The sequence below is a fragment of the Gavia stellata genome, chromosome 15 (genome assembly GCF_030936135.1).
Source record: "Gavia stellata isolate bGavSte3 chromosome 15, bGavSte3.hap2, whole genome shotgun sequence".
In the NCBI taxonomy this organism is placed as follows: domain Eukaryota; kingdom Metazoa; phylum Chordata; class Aves; order Gaviiformes; family Gaviidae; genus Gavia; species Gavia stellata.
In genome coordinates this window covers 3,102,482-3,118,728 of record NC_082608.1, presented here as the reverse complement: position 1 = coordinate 3,118,728, position 16,247 = coordinate 3,102,482, and the positions used below count along the sequence as shown (strand labels likewise).

Genomic DNA, 16,247 nt, shown 5'->3' with positions numbered 1-16,247 from the left:
GGAAGTCCCCAACCCGGCTCTGCAGTCAATCCCTCGACACCTCCGTCCCTGCCGCGTCCCGCGGAAAGAGCCGGGGAGCTGCCGGCCGCGGGGCTCTGCGGCGCTGGAGGCCATCTGCGCTCCCCAGCCTGCCGATCACGTGTCAGGCACTTGGAAGCGGACCCAGCTCCTTCCCCTGGTGCGGTTGCTCCTTCCACCACGCTACAGTAAGCGAGCGTGTGCAAGGAGGAGCCCGGCGTCTCGTCTCGCAGCCCGTTGGCACACGCAACCCTCCCCGGTAGGCACACGAGCGCGGGGAAACTTTGCTGGCTTTCAGCATGAAAACGGCCCAGGGCGCAGGGGAAGGAGCGCTGCTTCGCTCAGCGAGGATTTCCTCGGTTTCGCTTAAAGGCTGAGGAATGTCTAACGCTAACTATATCCAGATGTGCCTACTTGGCAGCCCGCTGCTGAGACATTACCGAGGGGACACAGGATCAGCGCTATCAAATGGGATGTAAGTATCCGTTATGTACGTTTGATCAGGGTGGGTTGGGGAGAGTCGTGCAGTGGGAAGTGGAGACTGCCCTTACTGCTCTCCTTTTCCCCCAGCCTGCGGCTTTGCTTTCTGCCTTGCTGCTCTCGCAATGTCACTTGCAGCGACTTGAACTGTGATGGTTAACACGCAGCGGGGTCGGTACAGGCTCTGAACACGCAGTCTCCAGCCCGGCTCTGTCTGCTTTATACTTTACTTTCCAAAGAACTTCCTTCGGGTGTTTTAGGGCATTTTTTACAGAAGAAAGTTTGGGGCTTCTTTAGACAATGCCTCCAGTGCTCCAAGACAGCGTTTCCTCCCAACCGCGAACATGTTCCAGTGGTGGCATGTTACATTTCAAAGCCATTCCTCGTCAGTAAAAGGACGTGACTTCTTCCCCGTGTTGTATGCTTCGAGCAAAACATGCAAATTTTCAAGCTCTCTAGCGTCGCAAAGAGAGAAAGAAAAAAAATGGGCATTTACTGATCACATTTTTTAACAGCTTTTGGGCAGATGCTGATAAAATTGTGTGTTGGGTATCATCTTGAAATCAGTGGGACAAGTCGGCACGTACTCCCCCTCCCATTCCCGCCCGGGTGTAACAACACATCCATGCTAACGCCCTGTAATTGCTGGGGTTTGGGGCACATCAGGCAAATGATTTATGGGATCAGAAGATGGTCTGGGAGCTGAAGAGGCAGTGAGCGCTACAGCCTGGGGAGGGCTGGGAAAGGAAGGCGCTTCTTTCGGTGGGGCTGTTTCCTACCCCTTCCCGAGCCTGCAAGGCTTTATTCTCCTCCGGGGGCCAGGGGAAATGAATGTTTGCAGGAGAGAGGGGGCAGGTTCCTCGCCTGCGCTTGGCTGCTCCAGGAGGGACCCGTCTCCCTGAAGCACTCGGGGTGCGAGTTGAGCTGCTGCGCCCTCCGTAATTCTGCAAATCAGAGCACCTACACGCCAGCCTGCATCTGGGTTTCGGAAAGTACCTCTCGAGGTTGCTAAGCCTGCGGAAGGTAATTGCGTGTTACCTCCTCCTGCACCTTGCAGGCAGCTGAACGCTAACGCTAGAGAGGTGGTGCTGCGCTTAGGAGGAGCTGGAGTTTTCCCTGTTTGCTGGGGCCCGCCGCGGCGTGCCCGGCAGCGGCGCAGTCCTGCACAGGCACTGCCCCGACGGCACGTCCTAACCCGAAAGGGCCGGGAAAACACCCTGCGCTGCTCAAATGCAGCAGAGCTGCAGTCCCCAAAGCGTGCCACATGTCCAGGAGAGACTTCCCACCGGGTCAGCGGAGCGACGGGAGGAGCGGCGCAGGCAGCCAGCTTTTCCCAGAGGTCGTGGGGACGGTCGCGCAGGCAGCCAGCGCTGCCCAGGGCCACCGAGGCTCCCGTCCGCAACCGACGCTGCCTTCTGCCGCGGTACCACGCGATTGCCCGCCGGGGATGGTGCAAGTTCCTTTCTGGGACCCCTGTACGTGAGAGCAGACATCTTCGCATCCATCTCCAGCCTCCACACGGCAGCTCTGCAGTTTCCCTGCATTTCAGTTTGTGTGCTTCGCAAAAGCTTCACCGGCTGGGGTGAAAGCTAGAAGGAGGCGATCGCGGCAGCCGTTTGCAAGCAGTTGTCTAACGCGTGACTGGCATTGCGAAGGCAGGGCTGGCAGCGCCAACAGCGGAGACTAATAAAATGCAACCAGCCAGCTGGGAAGCTGATGAAACCACGTATTTCAGGACTGGGGCAAGCAGAGAGATAAATAAGGCACTCTGTCCTGTAACAGCATGGATCTCCTCCATTCGTTTGCGCTGGCCTGAAAAGCAGCCCCGACAGGAAAGTTGGAAACAGTCTTTGGAGCGGGGCCTGCATTTTTGTTACCTGCTTGCGCAGTGTTTCAACCAACAGAGCTTTTACTCGTGTTGCAGCACCTGGAGGTACCGGCAGCGGTGACACTGTGCCGGGGACACTGCGCACGGGGCCGGAGCGCTGCTGCGATGGCAGCACCGACCAGCAGCGTACGAGCAGCGCAGTGGCGTGCCGATGAGCACCGCGAGCCTCTGCCCCTCTGCCCTGTGTTCCTTTGGCTCTGGCTCACGATCCTGACTGCTGGGAGAGCTCTCTTAAGACATTAAGCTAATTAAATCCTGCAGCCTTTTCTCTGTTTGTTTATAGACTTCAAAACTTCTAAGCGGCTGAATGAGATGGGCTCTTTTTTCTGGTAAGGCAGCTTAGCAATTGTTTTGGTTACTTCATTTTTCTAGGACTTTGCACTAACCAATGTGCCGAAGGGCGTCTCTTGTATTTCAGCCTGCCCTGTCTCCTAGTCAAGAAGATCAAATCGTCCAGTGTGGCTTTGTAATCCTCTAGCTCCCCATGACACCTCTTCACAAACACCCCGTAACACCAAGAGGAGTTGTCTGGCACCAGAGCCACTTGAAGCATCAACTTTGATGAGGTTATTGACTTTGCCTGGGGGAAAATAAAACGAAACAAACAAACAAAACCAAAAAAGAAACCATGCAGGAATAAAACTTGTTACATGACACCCAAACACAGAAACGAAAGAGGGCTTCTTCCCTGGTCAAACACACAGAGCTATTTTTTCCCCTTTAAACACTCCAAAACCAGCTTAAACAGTTAAGCCCAAGTTGTTTCATGCATGTTTTTGTATGTGGAGCAGAATTAACCCAGCACTGGAAGCTGCCGCATTTCCCTGTGGGTACCCCAAAGAGCCCAGACACCCGTGTGATGCAAGATGAAGACGAGGTTTTGCCCGCTCAAGACCCATACACCAAGGAAACTCACCTGCGAGTTTGAAACTTTGCCTTAGCGCTTCACTTCAGGTTTCTGTACAAGGGTAAGAGAAGGACGGCAGCCCAACGCAGCTGGAAGAGACCAAAACAAGCGATCCCCATGCAAAACGGAGTGCTACTCGTGTCTGCGTGTTCAGCAACGCGTTTAAACTAAACTGGTGCCGACACAGAAGTCAAACACTCTCCCGACCCTTGGGGGTTCGGAGGATGGGACCAAGGGAGAATTGGTAGGAAGATGTAGTCACCAGAGCTTCAGGTGGTGCAAACTTTTCGCTGTCAGCATCCTGGTCTGGTGGGATAACACTAACCTGTGCCCATCTATTTCAGACAGTCCCAGCTGCAGGGTGGGCATAGGGCGTGGTGGTGGTGGTGTTGCTGGTGGGTTCTTGAACGGCACCAGGAGGAGGCAGAGGAACCGCAGCACAAGGTGAGGAAGGGCCTGGGAGCTTGATTTGCTCTTGTTGAGTGAACCAGGGTGGAAAAGCTGCTGGAAACGAGGCTGGAGAGGCACACGTGTTGCAGACCTTCCTGCTGCAGGCCAGAGCCTGGGTCTCAGCTTCCAGCACTGGGTGTTAGAACTCGACTCTGTTCTCGTGAAATGTGTTCAACCAACGTGGAATGAAAACAAACACCCAAAACCTCAAGCACGGCTTCAAAGCACCCCCACCACTCAGAACTTTCCAAGTTCCCCTGAGGATTGCAAAAAGCTCATTAAACCCACCAGTGCTGGATCCCCAACACTTTCTTTAGCTCATTTTACAGAGAAACAGGCAAGACATCTCCATCAGCAACCACAGCCCCACATACTGTGTGGCCCACACAACCTATGCAGCCCCTCCATTGCCAAACCCAAACCTACCAGTGGCAGCTCCAGCTTCAGGAGCGAGGAGGGGAACCGGGAGGGAGCTGGAAATGCTTCATGTGCAGTGGGGCAGCAAGCTGATCCAGGGAAAACCCACAGCCGTGCTTGGTGGGGACGGATGCTCCCATGAGCCGGGCTGGGACAAGCGTGCAGCAGAGCTCGTTGCTGTGTTTCGTACCCTCTTGCTCGGTGTACCACATTTTCAACTCGCCTCGCTATTGCAGCTGCTCTTCCCGAGGCTGGGCAGGTTGGATAACCACTCTTCAAGGCACAAAGCATCATGCCAGAATCCACCAAGGCTTCCTGACTGAATTCAGGGACAGGATCCAGAGGCTTTTCCCCACTTGCGCCCACGTGAGCAGAAGTGCCAAGTGATGGAGACGTGAGGGCTGCTGCAAAAGAAGGAAGTTTCCAGGATGAGCTCAAGGCTTCACATCATTCAGCTGGGAATGAAGGACTAACAAACTAAAAAAAAAAAAATAAAAAAAATCATCATTTAACTGCTTTTATTGCAGCACTCCTTGGCCATATTTTAGAACCCTCCTCTCAAATAAATGAAAACCAGGCGGAGGACTGGGCCCCCTGCCCGAGCGCGCAACAGCGCAGGTCAGGTTCCCTGACTGGACGCTCACCAGGGTGCCGTGCCCAGCTCCGACCGCTTCCAGCTCTCGAGCATTTTGTTGCCTCTCGGGCCATGCAGGCTGTGGACCCCTTGGTTCTTCCAGCACATTCCCTCCATATGGGCTCCCCGTGTTGCCACCCCATGGATACGGGACCTCTCAGCCTCTTCCCACAGGCCAGCTCAGCCCTCTAACATCGCCGGTGCTCGCAGCCCAGCACGCGACACTCCCGGTCCTCCCCAGGACCCCCCTTGTCCCGCCGCTGGGGCAAACCGCATCGTCCCATTCAGACCCACTCGAGCTGGACTCGAGATTGCTGCTGTAGCCACCCCTGGGTAGCCGACACAAAGAGGGACAACTGCCCGCTTTTCCAAGCTTGGAGGAAACGGGAGGCAGCCCTGGCAGCGAAGCCCACATTCCCCGAGGCACCGAGTGATGCAGCAGTTTTATAACCCCGGCTCCGTTTCACAAGTTGGATGGAGATCCCCCGCTCCGGCGGCGTACGAGGCAGGGGCGAGTCCGCCTTGGATGCAGGCACGCAGCGAGATGCTGTGCTGAGAAACGCTCTGCTGTGCTCACATCGCTTTTGTTCGGCATCAAATACTTTCTGCTCACTTTGATAGCCCTGTAATTTTTTTTTTTTCCCCTCCGGTGTCGAGGTGGATGAATAATCTTTTTGGCTTTAGGACATACTGGAGGGTCTGCCAGAATCATCAATCCCTCTGAATTCAAGAACAGGACAGCTTTTCCCACACCGACATCCATGGGTAGAGCTCACAGCTGTGTAATAACCGAGGGTATTTCCTTCAAAAGAAGGAAATATCTAACAAAGACTGGAAAATCCATATAATTCAATCAAGGAATCACTTCAAGGGCTGGCAACTTCTTTTGAAAAAGAGATGTCTATATTCAGCACCGAACTGTTTTATTTCAGCATGGAAATCGCTATTTTGGATTCTTTTCTTTCAATAAATGAAAACGCAGAAGAAAATTCGGGCTATCAGCCCAGGCTTGTAACAATTCAGGGTTTTTCTTGGCTTTTCCAAGGGTGCTTATTGCCAGATTCCGAGATGCTGGCAGGATAAATCTGTGAGTCATGGAAATTAAGAGCTTCATGACACACACGTCTTATTCCAAACCCTCGCCGATAAAATTAAACAGAGGGAAGAGCCAGGACTTTCATCCAGCTCCTTAATTACCATCTGGAGCCTGGCAGCTGAAATAAGATCAAACTTTTGCATAGAAAAGGAAAAAAAATTGCTATTACAGTGGGGAAAGAGATGAGACTTTATGAAGAGTGGAGATACACAAGCATCCCAATGCTATCAGGATCCATCCCACCAGGGACTCCTCATCTCCCGCTTGCTCTGGAGACCACGTGCACAGAGCTGCGTGGTACCTCAATAAAGCTTATCCCATCGCAACAGAAGGAACAAAACCGCCTCAATTTTAGTTCTTATGAGCTTTTTGAGACAGGGTCCTGGGTGTAGTGGGACCATCCTTTCATACCCCTGCTGGGAACCACGTCTTGACAGATAAAGGATGATTAGGCACAAAACTGAAACACAGCAGGTTGCTGCAGAGCGCTGCAATCAGGACTTGCCAAGGGTAATTTGCTCACGACAGATGTAAAATGCAAACTAACATCCTATATGCATTAGAAGAGACTGTTTCACGAGGCTTAAAATAGTTATGAGCCAAGTCACCTGGCAGAAAACGCATAAACAGAAAACAGCTTCTGATTATTATAAGCATTTTAACAACAATTTACGAGAGATCAGAGAAAATTCCATGATCCTGCTATCAATATTAAGGCCGTGCCAGTTAAAACATCTGCCTAGCCTAGGAGAGAAGTGAAAGGTCCAGTAAAAAAAGCCAACAAACGGAGAAAACCCCAGCAATCTCTATCAGAGGGCAGAAAACGGTGAGAAAGGCGACCCGAGGAAAAAAGTATGGTCATCAGGACAGGGAGGAAGCGATTTTGAACCCACCGGGAACGCACAGAGCCTTACCAAGGCACGGATAAGCCATTTGCTAAAATAAAAGTTTTCAGCAATACTGGAGACAAAGCCGAGGAGGTCAGTAAATATTTTGGAGCTACGCTTGGGAAAAAGACAGCCGATACCACATGATGATGAAATACTCTCCATTTCAACAGCAACTTGGAGATGCAGTTAACAAGTAATGAAAAAGCAAAGTATTTCAAAACTATGCGGTCCAAGTAACGTGCATCTAAGAATTTTAAAGGGGCTGGCCAAAAACTCAACTGGTTTATTAATTTTGCAGTTTCATAGGACTTGAAATATTGCCTAGATCCCACGGAGTCTGGAGGGAACGCTGTGCCACTATTTTAATACTACATAACTACCGACTCGTCAGTCTAATTTTGAGCTGTGAAAAGACAATGTTACGGCTGATATAAAATTGATGGTTAACGAACAATTAGCGGGCGATAGAATCCACGACAGTGAGAAAGGATTTGCTGAAAATGGATGCCGCTGAACTAAAGAGGGTCCTGTTTTAAGTCATAATCACGTTGAATAACACTATTCTTACCAAGCACATAGCTGCCCGTTAGATGATTGAGTCAGTAGAGTGGCTACGGGGCTGGACTGGAGGCAGAGCCTCCATCTGCCTGCTCCGTAGGCTAACAAAGCTGAAAACAGTGAACTGCAGGAATAAATCGCATAGGAAGCCACAAGCCCTGGCTCCTTTTCAGTCCTCAGTAAGCAGCGTTCCTTAAGTGAAGACAGACTGACGTTCAACCAGGCAGCTTTCGATCGAGAAGTTTTTGGGTAAGATGATCTCAGCTGATTCAAGACAGACGACTCTAAGACCTTCAAAGGTAGCTTCTACTAATACAGCACGGGCAAGGCAGAGCTGTAAAGAGTGTACGAGTGTAAAAGATTATCAGTGGGTTACTGAAGAATATTTACGTGCACTCGTGGAAAAATTTTTGGGTGGAGCAAAACTTTGAGGAACATGCTCCCTGCTAACAACTGTAGGGATTACCGTTGTCGCCTGCCTTCTCCGCGAGCCCGGAGCGACGGTCGGGTCCCCTCTGTTCAACTCGGCTGTTAGCCACTGCGCGAAACAGGGGCGATGAGAGGACCTGCCTTTGCTGCAGCTGCAGACACTTGACCAGCTCTTTCCCTGAATTATGGTTACATGCTGCTTTCTGCCTTCTTACTACTCTCTCATTATTTTTTTGTTTGTTTGCAGTTGAAGAACTGATCAAATGAGACAGAAGATCTCCGGGAAAAGCGTAAGTGATCTTGTATTTCAAAAGGCAGCTTCATCTCTCACACATGATTAAAACATTTCTAACGCCAGGCTCTGCCTTGCTTCTGCCTATTGGGATTTATTTGCCCACCATTTACTTACCGGTTCGGGTGATTTGGCAGAGACAAAACACCAGTGCCCCTTCTAACCTTATTAATGGAAGTTATCTATAATGGTTTAATATTTTATAAAGATTACTGGCAGCAAAAAAGCCTCATGTGCATTCAAGAGCGTGCCTAATGCATTCATTTTGAAGGCACAAATCAGAGCTGGTTTACGAGAGCTGGCTCTGCGTGCAGGGAAACACCAGTGACACGCTGCCACTGAAAAGTCTGCCCTTCAACAGCCAGGTCCATGCCTCCCCATCGCAACTCGAAGAGGGTAAAAGCAGCAAGAAACAGTTACCAAGTTAGGGGGAAAAAGGGAAAAAAAATCATCTAATGATTTATGGAAGAATGGCATTGTTCATCATTTTCCACCTTGTTTTTCCCAAAGCAGTGAAATCTCCAAAATGGCAAAACGCATTCGGCAGAGAGGGATGTGGGAGGAAGGGCTGACCTCACGTTGTGCTTGAGGAGTGGTTTTCAGGATGATGGATGACAGCTTGGTGACTTAACTAACCAAGACGCAGAGCCAGAGCACTAGGATCAGCGTTAGGTTTGCAACCCGTGCACCTTTTGGCAAGTTCCTTAACGTGTCTCAGTGTTTGTATGAGTAAAACGCACTTTGCTGCTAGTTCTTTAGATGGTGTTTCAGTTCATCTTGCCTGCACGCTTCAAAGCTGCCGACTCCTCGTTGCTGACACACCGTATGTTTATTTACAGCTGGACACTGGTGCCAGGCAGCTCAAACACGGCTTTTAACAGTCCCAGAAACACCGCGGAGACAATGAGAGTTCGTCTCAAAGGGGATGCGATCTGTACCCTCTTCCTGCTGGTGGCACTTTGCTCTTTACTCTACTCCCAGCTGGAACATTTAGTTCCAGTAGGAAACAAGGAGCTGACACAGAAGAAGCCTTCAGTAACACCAAAAATATTCTCAGACCCCAGAGCACCTTGGAGACCGATGCCAGCAGAGGCAACGGTACCCAGACCCCAAGTAACTCCTATCGTTAGACGAACAGAAGTGGCCAACCACAGGGTCCAAACTACAACTCCACCCCCGTTGACTGATTCTGCCTTCAACTTCAAGCGCTATCTCCTGAACAAGGATAACAGGAACTTCAATCTCCTCGTTAACCAGCCCAAGAAATGCAGGAAAACACCTGGAGGTCCCTTTCTGCTCATTGCTATCAAATCGGTAGTTGAAGACTTTGACAGACGCGAGATCGTCCGGAAAACTTGGGGCAGGGAGGGTTTGGTGAACGGGGAGCAGATCCAGCGAGTGTTCCTCCTGGGAACACCAAAGAATAGGACAGTGCTGGCGACATGGGAGACCCTGATCCACCAGGAGAGTCAGACATACCGGGACATTTTACTCTGGGACTTCATGGACACTTTCTTCAATCTGACCCTGAAGGAGATCCACTTCCTGAACTGGGCTGCTGAATTCTGCCACAACGTGAAATTTATCTTTAAAGGCGACGCCGATGTTTTTGTCAACGTCGAGAACATTGTTGACTTCCTTGAGAGACATGACCCCACTGAGGACCTCTTTGTTGGGGACATCATCTACAATGCCCGCCCTATCCGTGTCCGAAAGAGCAAATACTATATCCCAGAGACCATGTACGGGCTAAGCATCTATCCAGCCTACGCAGGAGGAGGGGGGTTTTTGCTGTCCAGCCGCACCATGAGGAAGCTCTCTAGGGCTTGCAGAGAGGTGGAACTCTTCCCCATCGACGATGTCTTTTTGGGCATGTGCTTACAGCGAATCAACCTCAAACCCATTTTGCACGAAGGATTCAAGACCTTTGGCATTGTCAAGCCTTCTGCTGCCCCACACCTACAGACATTTGACCCCTGTTTTTACAAAGATCTCATGGTAGTTCACAGTCTGAAAGTTGCTGAGATCTGGCTAATGTGGAACCTGCTCCACAGCCCACGTCTTTCCTGTACTCAGAAGAAGCAAGTGAAGAAGCCTTTCCAATGGAAAAAGAAAGTGCAAATAACACCACAGGCATCACCCCTCGGATAACGCAGGCAGACTGCAGCAAGAACACATAGCAAACCAGCCGAGAAAGGGAACCTGGAACTGTCACAACCAAATGAACCGACTTTAGAAGTAGAGTATTTTAGCACATCTTATTTACAGTGTTAAGAGAAGACGACAAACTATTGCAGGAATTTGCCAAAATTCCACATTTGGACACATATACCGTGTAGGTCCTTCTCCATTAATGAGTCCAAATAATCATAACAGTATCTTTAATTTATTATTATTTATTAGAATTACAGTAGTGCTTAGTGGGCCAATGTGTAAAAGCACATTGCAAAATGCAGTCCTTGGCAATTTTTCAGCATTGGTAGAAATGGGAGAAATGAAAGAAGATAGAGGGTAAGAGATGATGCCAAGGAGCACAGGGATCGTTGTCAACTTGTTACCTTGACTCGGACTCATTATGAAATGACCAAACTACACAGTAACTAGAGTAAAGGGAATCAAGTCACCTTAGCGTATGCTCAAATCAAATCACCGCTGGCTGTAGGCCTCGTAAGAAGAGAAGAAAAGAACAACTAACAGCTATTGAGACAGGGTCCTGTACGTTGCAGATAGGGTGGACTACAAGAAAACAAACTGGAGGCTGAGGCTAGCGTGGCTGGTTGAGCAAAGAGCAGGTAAGCAGATAACTGGGAAGGGACAGGCTTCCAAACCGCCTTTAAAGAAAGGACAAGAAGAACTTTGAGCTGATCCCTCTGAGTTTTGATTTTTCATTACTCGTAGCAACTCCTCAGTTCAAATATCTGCTCCATTAACACACTCAGGACTCAGGGGACCAGTTTTTGGCACTTCCACAAGCTCAGGCTCTCTACGCTATGCTGACTGGCACTCAGTGAAAACTCAGAGTCATCCAACAGCATCTGATCTCTCTCACCACTAATCCAGATCTTCGGAAGGTTTGCGTCTGGAGAGATCCTTTGGCCTTCGCTTATGAGGGTAAAACCACACAGAGCTGCTGCTTGTGTCACATTTGGGAGCTTCTTCAAACCAAAGGAAAACTTGTCAATGGACTGGGCTGGTTTCTATAGACCTCGGTGCTCTTGCCTGGCATACAGTCAACTGCAAAGAGCAGCCAAGACTTTTCATATTGCTGCGGGTGTCACAGGAAGGGAGAAAGTAGTCTTCAGACAAAAGGGCTTCAGAATAAAAGCCTTTCTAAATTTATCACAAGAAAGCAAAAACACACAGCAATCTTTCTGTTGGGCTTTCCAAGTTTCAGTCAGTCTGTAACTTCGTAAGTATTTTAAGCAGCAGGCAAGAACACAGGATTGCTTCGTTTTTTAAAGAATAGGCAATACTTTGAAGCGTTTTGGTTTTTGCAGCAGCGGATTACCTTAAAAAAAACATCCTTTTCTTAGACATCAGAGAGGAATTAAATTCCTCTCAATCAGGGTTAAAAAGCTATGAAATTGATGGGGCAAAGAGCCTGAATTCACCTGTGATACTGTGCTTGTTAATTCTGTTGCAATTTCTTCCCCCTCAACAAAACTCCTATCCATCGGAGAACCCCCGCTGTCATCCTTCTCCAGGAGGGCGCATACACACAGCTTCAAGGGAAACTACCATCGGTCATAAATGTCCTGGAAGTTGCTTTCCCTTGAACAGAGCCTGCAGCACAGCTGCATTCCGCATCTGGACACCACCTTCCTCCCACCCAGCAGCAGCCTGGGCTCAGTACTCGTGTTAACTATGCACATCATGGAGGAAAGCAAGCTGGGAGTATCTATTGGTAGACTATTAACAACGGTCTTCCACGTTATCTTCATTGTAAGAGTTTAAGCCCAACAATAACGTATTTCCAAGGAAAGATCAGCTATATAGAAATCAAAAGGCCATATATGTTGATTTGGGATATTTTCAGGATGCGGTCCTGAAATACAAAATGCTCACGCGAGCTTTACAAGGAGCTCTGTCGGGTGTGGAAATAAGCCAGAGCCTTGCTGGTGGGAGGCGGCCAGTCACGCCCCTGTCTGCTAACGTGTGTGATACTGACGTATTTATGAGCTTGTACAGAAATGTATTACCTGTGATTAGTTTACAGTTTGGGAAATTATTTATAGCATAATTAAAACACAGCATGCAGATGTGCCTCTAGTTGTCAGAGTGAGTCTGTCAAGTACACGCGTTGCAAGACTAACGCCGCAGGTATTTTTCCATGAAGACAGCCACAGGAAAAATACATTATTCATTATTTTGGATAACTCGGTAAATCTTTCCTTATGCTAGACTTAATTTAATGGTAACGACAGAAAAATAAACAGGGCTTACCTTACGATTTCCTACAAGGCAGCTAGCCAGGTTCAGCAGTCCTTATTAAGATCTTCCTTTTAAGCTTGGAGATGCACAGAGATTGGCTCCTCCTTCTATAATGTCTTCAGATCTGCAATCTACCCACAATACAACATTAATGAGTGCATTTTGTCCCAGATTAAAGTTGTTGTTCAACACCCACCTGTGCCAGCGCATACCCCGATAGCCGGCAGAAACAGAACTAGAGCAAACTGTTTACTCCGTCGTCTTAGTCTATGGAATAGCTCATTTCTTTTATCCAACGAACACTAAACCTAGTATCTATTAATGAAAGATACATCTGCTTTTCTTCTCCAGCCTCTGCTGCGTGGCCCCGTTTGACCTGGTTTTAAAAGTTCCCATTTGCTCCTGCAGTTGAGCTGGAAGTTCAGAGACCCCATATGTGAGCGTAACGCGCTGGGGCAGGGTTGGAGGGCAGGGCTGGAGGACAGGGCTGGACCCTCTGCAGTTTATTGAATTCTACTTACTGCTACAGCAGGCAAAAAGTCTTTGACTTCACCCAAGCTGGAGATTGGTTCCCTAAAAGATGGGGGTCTTTTCAGAAAATCCTAAAACTCTAGGTGCGTGTGAGAACTGGCAGGAAGGACCCTCTACCGACTTCTCTGATGTATGTCAGAAAACCAAAACCATCTGTTTCAGAATGACACCCTGAGCAGCTTTTCTTAATGGGCTAATTCAATGCACCAGTCGGGGTTCTGCTACAAAGCCTTGCTTGGCAATTGTTTTCATGACTAACCCACAATGAGAAAAGAAAACGTAAGAACATCCTAAGTGGGTTCCCCCAGTAGCAAGGAAAGCAAGCAGACTTCCTCGAGACAGACATAAACATCTGAAGCTAAAACGGTACAGTAGGTTTTACTGAATGCCAGGGATCCCCACACAGTCAAATTTTGTTCCTGCTGTACGTAAGTAGCCAGATTTGGTCACTGTAACGAGCAGAGCTGGCTTGAACCTCACATTCAGCACCTCCGAATGCATCTCTGAACACATAAACTGGCAGCGAATGCCAAGATCCATCATTCGGTCAGGCCACTGCTGACTTTGACATCATAAAAAAGAAAGCCAAAGCTGGCTCTGAAGCAATCGAGTGTTAAAATATTGTGTTTCCTGTCTGCAGTTTAATTATTCATCTTTCCACAGCAGCTTCTCGGAAGCAAACCCCAACTGCAACGTCAAACAGTACAAAATAATCAAACGGCTCAGAGAATCCTCACTAAATATGAGCACTGAGAACATTCCCCGGAGAGTGCTGAAAGACCACCAGATCGGGGCGGGGGGTCTCCCCCAAAGTTTGAAGAACTGCTGAGCCCCTGAGTGGTACCTTTCAGCTGGAGTTGCAGGTCTCAGCAGCCCTGAAAATGAGCCCACCGCATTTCCCGAACGATGCTACTAACTCTACCGACGTCTGTCAAAACCAGTCAAACTTTAAAATCCAACTTTTCGTGATTTTCTAGGCTTACGGTCAGTAAGAAAACCATACTGAGGAACGAGAGAGGAAACTCAGCGCCAAAGGACGAGCGCATCCGAGTCCCTCCAAGAGCAGTGAACAGCTCCCCCACCAGTCCTGACCAGCCCAACGCTCTCCCCCCAGTTCAGCCAAGCCCAGCTCAGGCATCTTGGCTCTCTCCCTCCCCTTCCCAGCCCAGTGCCAAGACCAGGGACAAAACCATAAAATAACACGGGTCGGCGGTGCCGGCCCTGTCCCCAGTGGGGCTGGCTGAGCCGGCTTGGGAATAAAGCCGCGGTATTAAGACAAACGCTCACTGCGGCCGTAGAGGCAGAAGAAAAGGGAGAAACAATCTCAGTAGCCTCCGTACTTGTAGATGCACGGGAGCTACCCAGCGAGGAACAGGGCAAAGGCGGGATTTCAGGGGTTCAGCTCTTCCTGAGAGAGACGAGCGGAGGTGAAAAGGGAAAACAGTGATTCAGGCTGTTTTGATTACTTAGTTGATTAGACTGCACATCGCAGAATCATGCAGAGGGTTTTCTTTTTTTGTGATTGGTATTTAAAAATAAACATCTCTCTGAAGGATATTAATAGTGGAATGAAACTTATGCACCAAGTGGAATACGTAGCGTAGGTGTGAAGCATTAGGGCACTCAAAACCAGCTTCCAAAATTGCAATATGCAGTACTTTAAGATGACCAAACTAGTAACATTTAAAGGGGAATTAATCAGGATATGAAAGAGAAAAGGTTATGTTAAGGCATTACAGTCTAGTCCAGAACAAAAGTTACTAACGGTATCTTACACCACAGCAAATGACCTATTCTGCAAACTCCAGCTTACCTTTCCCGCTGTTTCAAGGGATGACTGTTCCCACATCATGAAAATAAATGATTTTTCTTGTTGGAAAAATACACATCCCCACAAAACTTGTTTGTGGATATAAGGTTTGGCAGATAGAACATTTAAACAGCGACTTTTAGTTACAGCTAGAATTCCTGTAGGTAGAAGTAGGGTATTGAAGTTCAACCTGAACCCTCCGAGTAACACATACACCCCCCGCAAAACCAAATCCCTTCGGAGGTGCCGTTTTCGCTTGGTGAACCCGTTATACCCCGGCCTCGAACAAAGCCCCCTACTTCACTAACTCCCGATCCTATTTTAATGCTCAAGAGTCACATCTTCAGTAAGCTCCGTTTTTAATTTCCCCTTATTTTGCTTCAACCTTACCTTCTCTCTGAAACATCCTTACACGAAAAGAACCGACCAGAACTAATTTGTATTTTAACTCCCCACACACGCAGAGTGATGTATTTATTTGGCTACACGTGCTGTGTCAGGTTGTGTCTGACAGGATCAGCCAGAGAGGAGAGTGCCTTTGTGTTGGTGTAATCAAGATAAAGGAGGTACAATAAAGGGTATTTATGGGGCAAAAGTTGACGTGGAACAATCATATCCGCAGACCCAGCACAGAATAGCCTTTTTTGCATCACGACACCAAAAATTATCCTGAACTCAAAGAACACAACCAGCCCAAGTGAAATTCTGCCATATCAGACATCTTGGTCCTTGCCCGAATACTCGGAAGCAAGCAGATAGCTACAGCTTGGACATAACATTGCTTTCAAAGTAACAGCCATGCAGCTTCACACGCACGCGGGTTTACTCTTATATACATTAGGAGCCATCAAACGCAAAACCAAGGAGAAGTTCAGCTTCGCAGAGTTGCTAAGTGAGTAACAACCTCTAACACCACATAGAAAGTCCATGGGAAGTGGGCACCGACACCCTCAGTTTTCCCTTTGGAAAGCACCAGCTGGAGTCTAACCTCCAGCCAGCCCCTGATAACGATGAATCGCCCTCTTGCCATAATGCTGAGCCGTGGGAAGAATTTTGTTTTAAACAGGTTTGATGGGACTTCTGGAATATGAACGATCATAGCGCATGAATCAGTTCTCACACACCACCTGATTGCTATTTTGGAAAAAAAAAAAAAAATCTGTTTAGAATTAGAAGCATGACGGTTCCTGGCAACAGAAAATTGGGTTTTCTTAACAGGAACTGCATTTTGGGGAACAGAGGGTTCTAGTATTACACAGCAGCGCCGATCTATATAGTACTGCCTGTAATATTCACAGGAGCCCAGGGACTGCTTGCAGGCCTAAAGAATATGGGAAGAAAATGTCAGCTTCACCTCCAAAAAGAAGGGCACAACAATCAGTTTTATTAAGTGTAAACAAATGAAATACTGTGGAA

General features: G+C 48.4%; 1 protein-coding gene across 2 annotated transcripts; it reads left to right on the top strand.

Moving 5' to 3' along the window:
* Window positions 1-263: 263 nt before the first annotated feature.
* Window positions 264-12,323, top strand: B3GNT9 (UDP-GlcNAc:betaGal beta-1,3-N-acetylglucosaminyltransferase 9). Of its 2 annotated transcripts, none has more exons than XM_059824752.1 (3): window positions 264-277; window positions 391-493; window positions 8,899-12,323. In XM_059824752.1, the coding sequence occupies exons 2-3, from the start codon at window positions 399-401 to the stop codon at window positions 10,208-10,210; spliced, it is 1,407 nt and encodes a 468-aa protein (XP_059680735.1). In that variant the 5' UTR covers window positions 264-277; window positions 391-398; the 3' UTR covers window positions 10,211-12,323. The 2 variants fall into 2 exon arrangements, with proteins under 2 accessions (XP_059680735.1, XP_059680736.1); XM_059824753.1 differs by lacking the exon at window positions 264-277 and adding an exon at window positions 8,015-8,057 and having other exon boundaries at window positions 459-493.
* The last annotated feature ends 3,924 nt before the right edge of the window (window positions 12,324-16,247 follow it).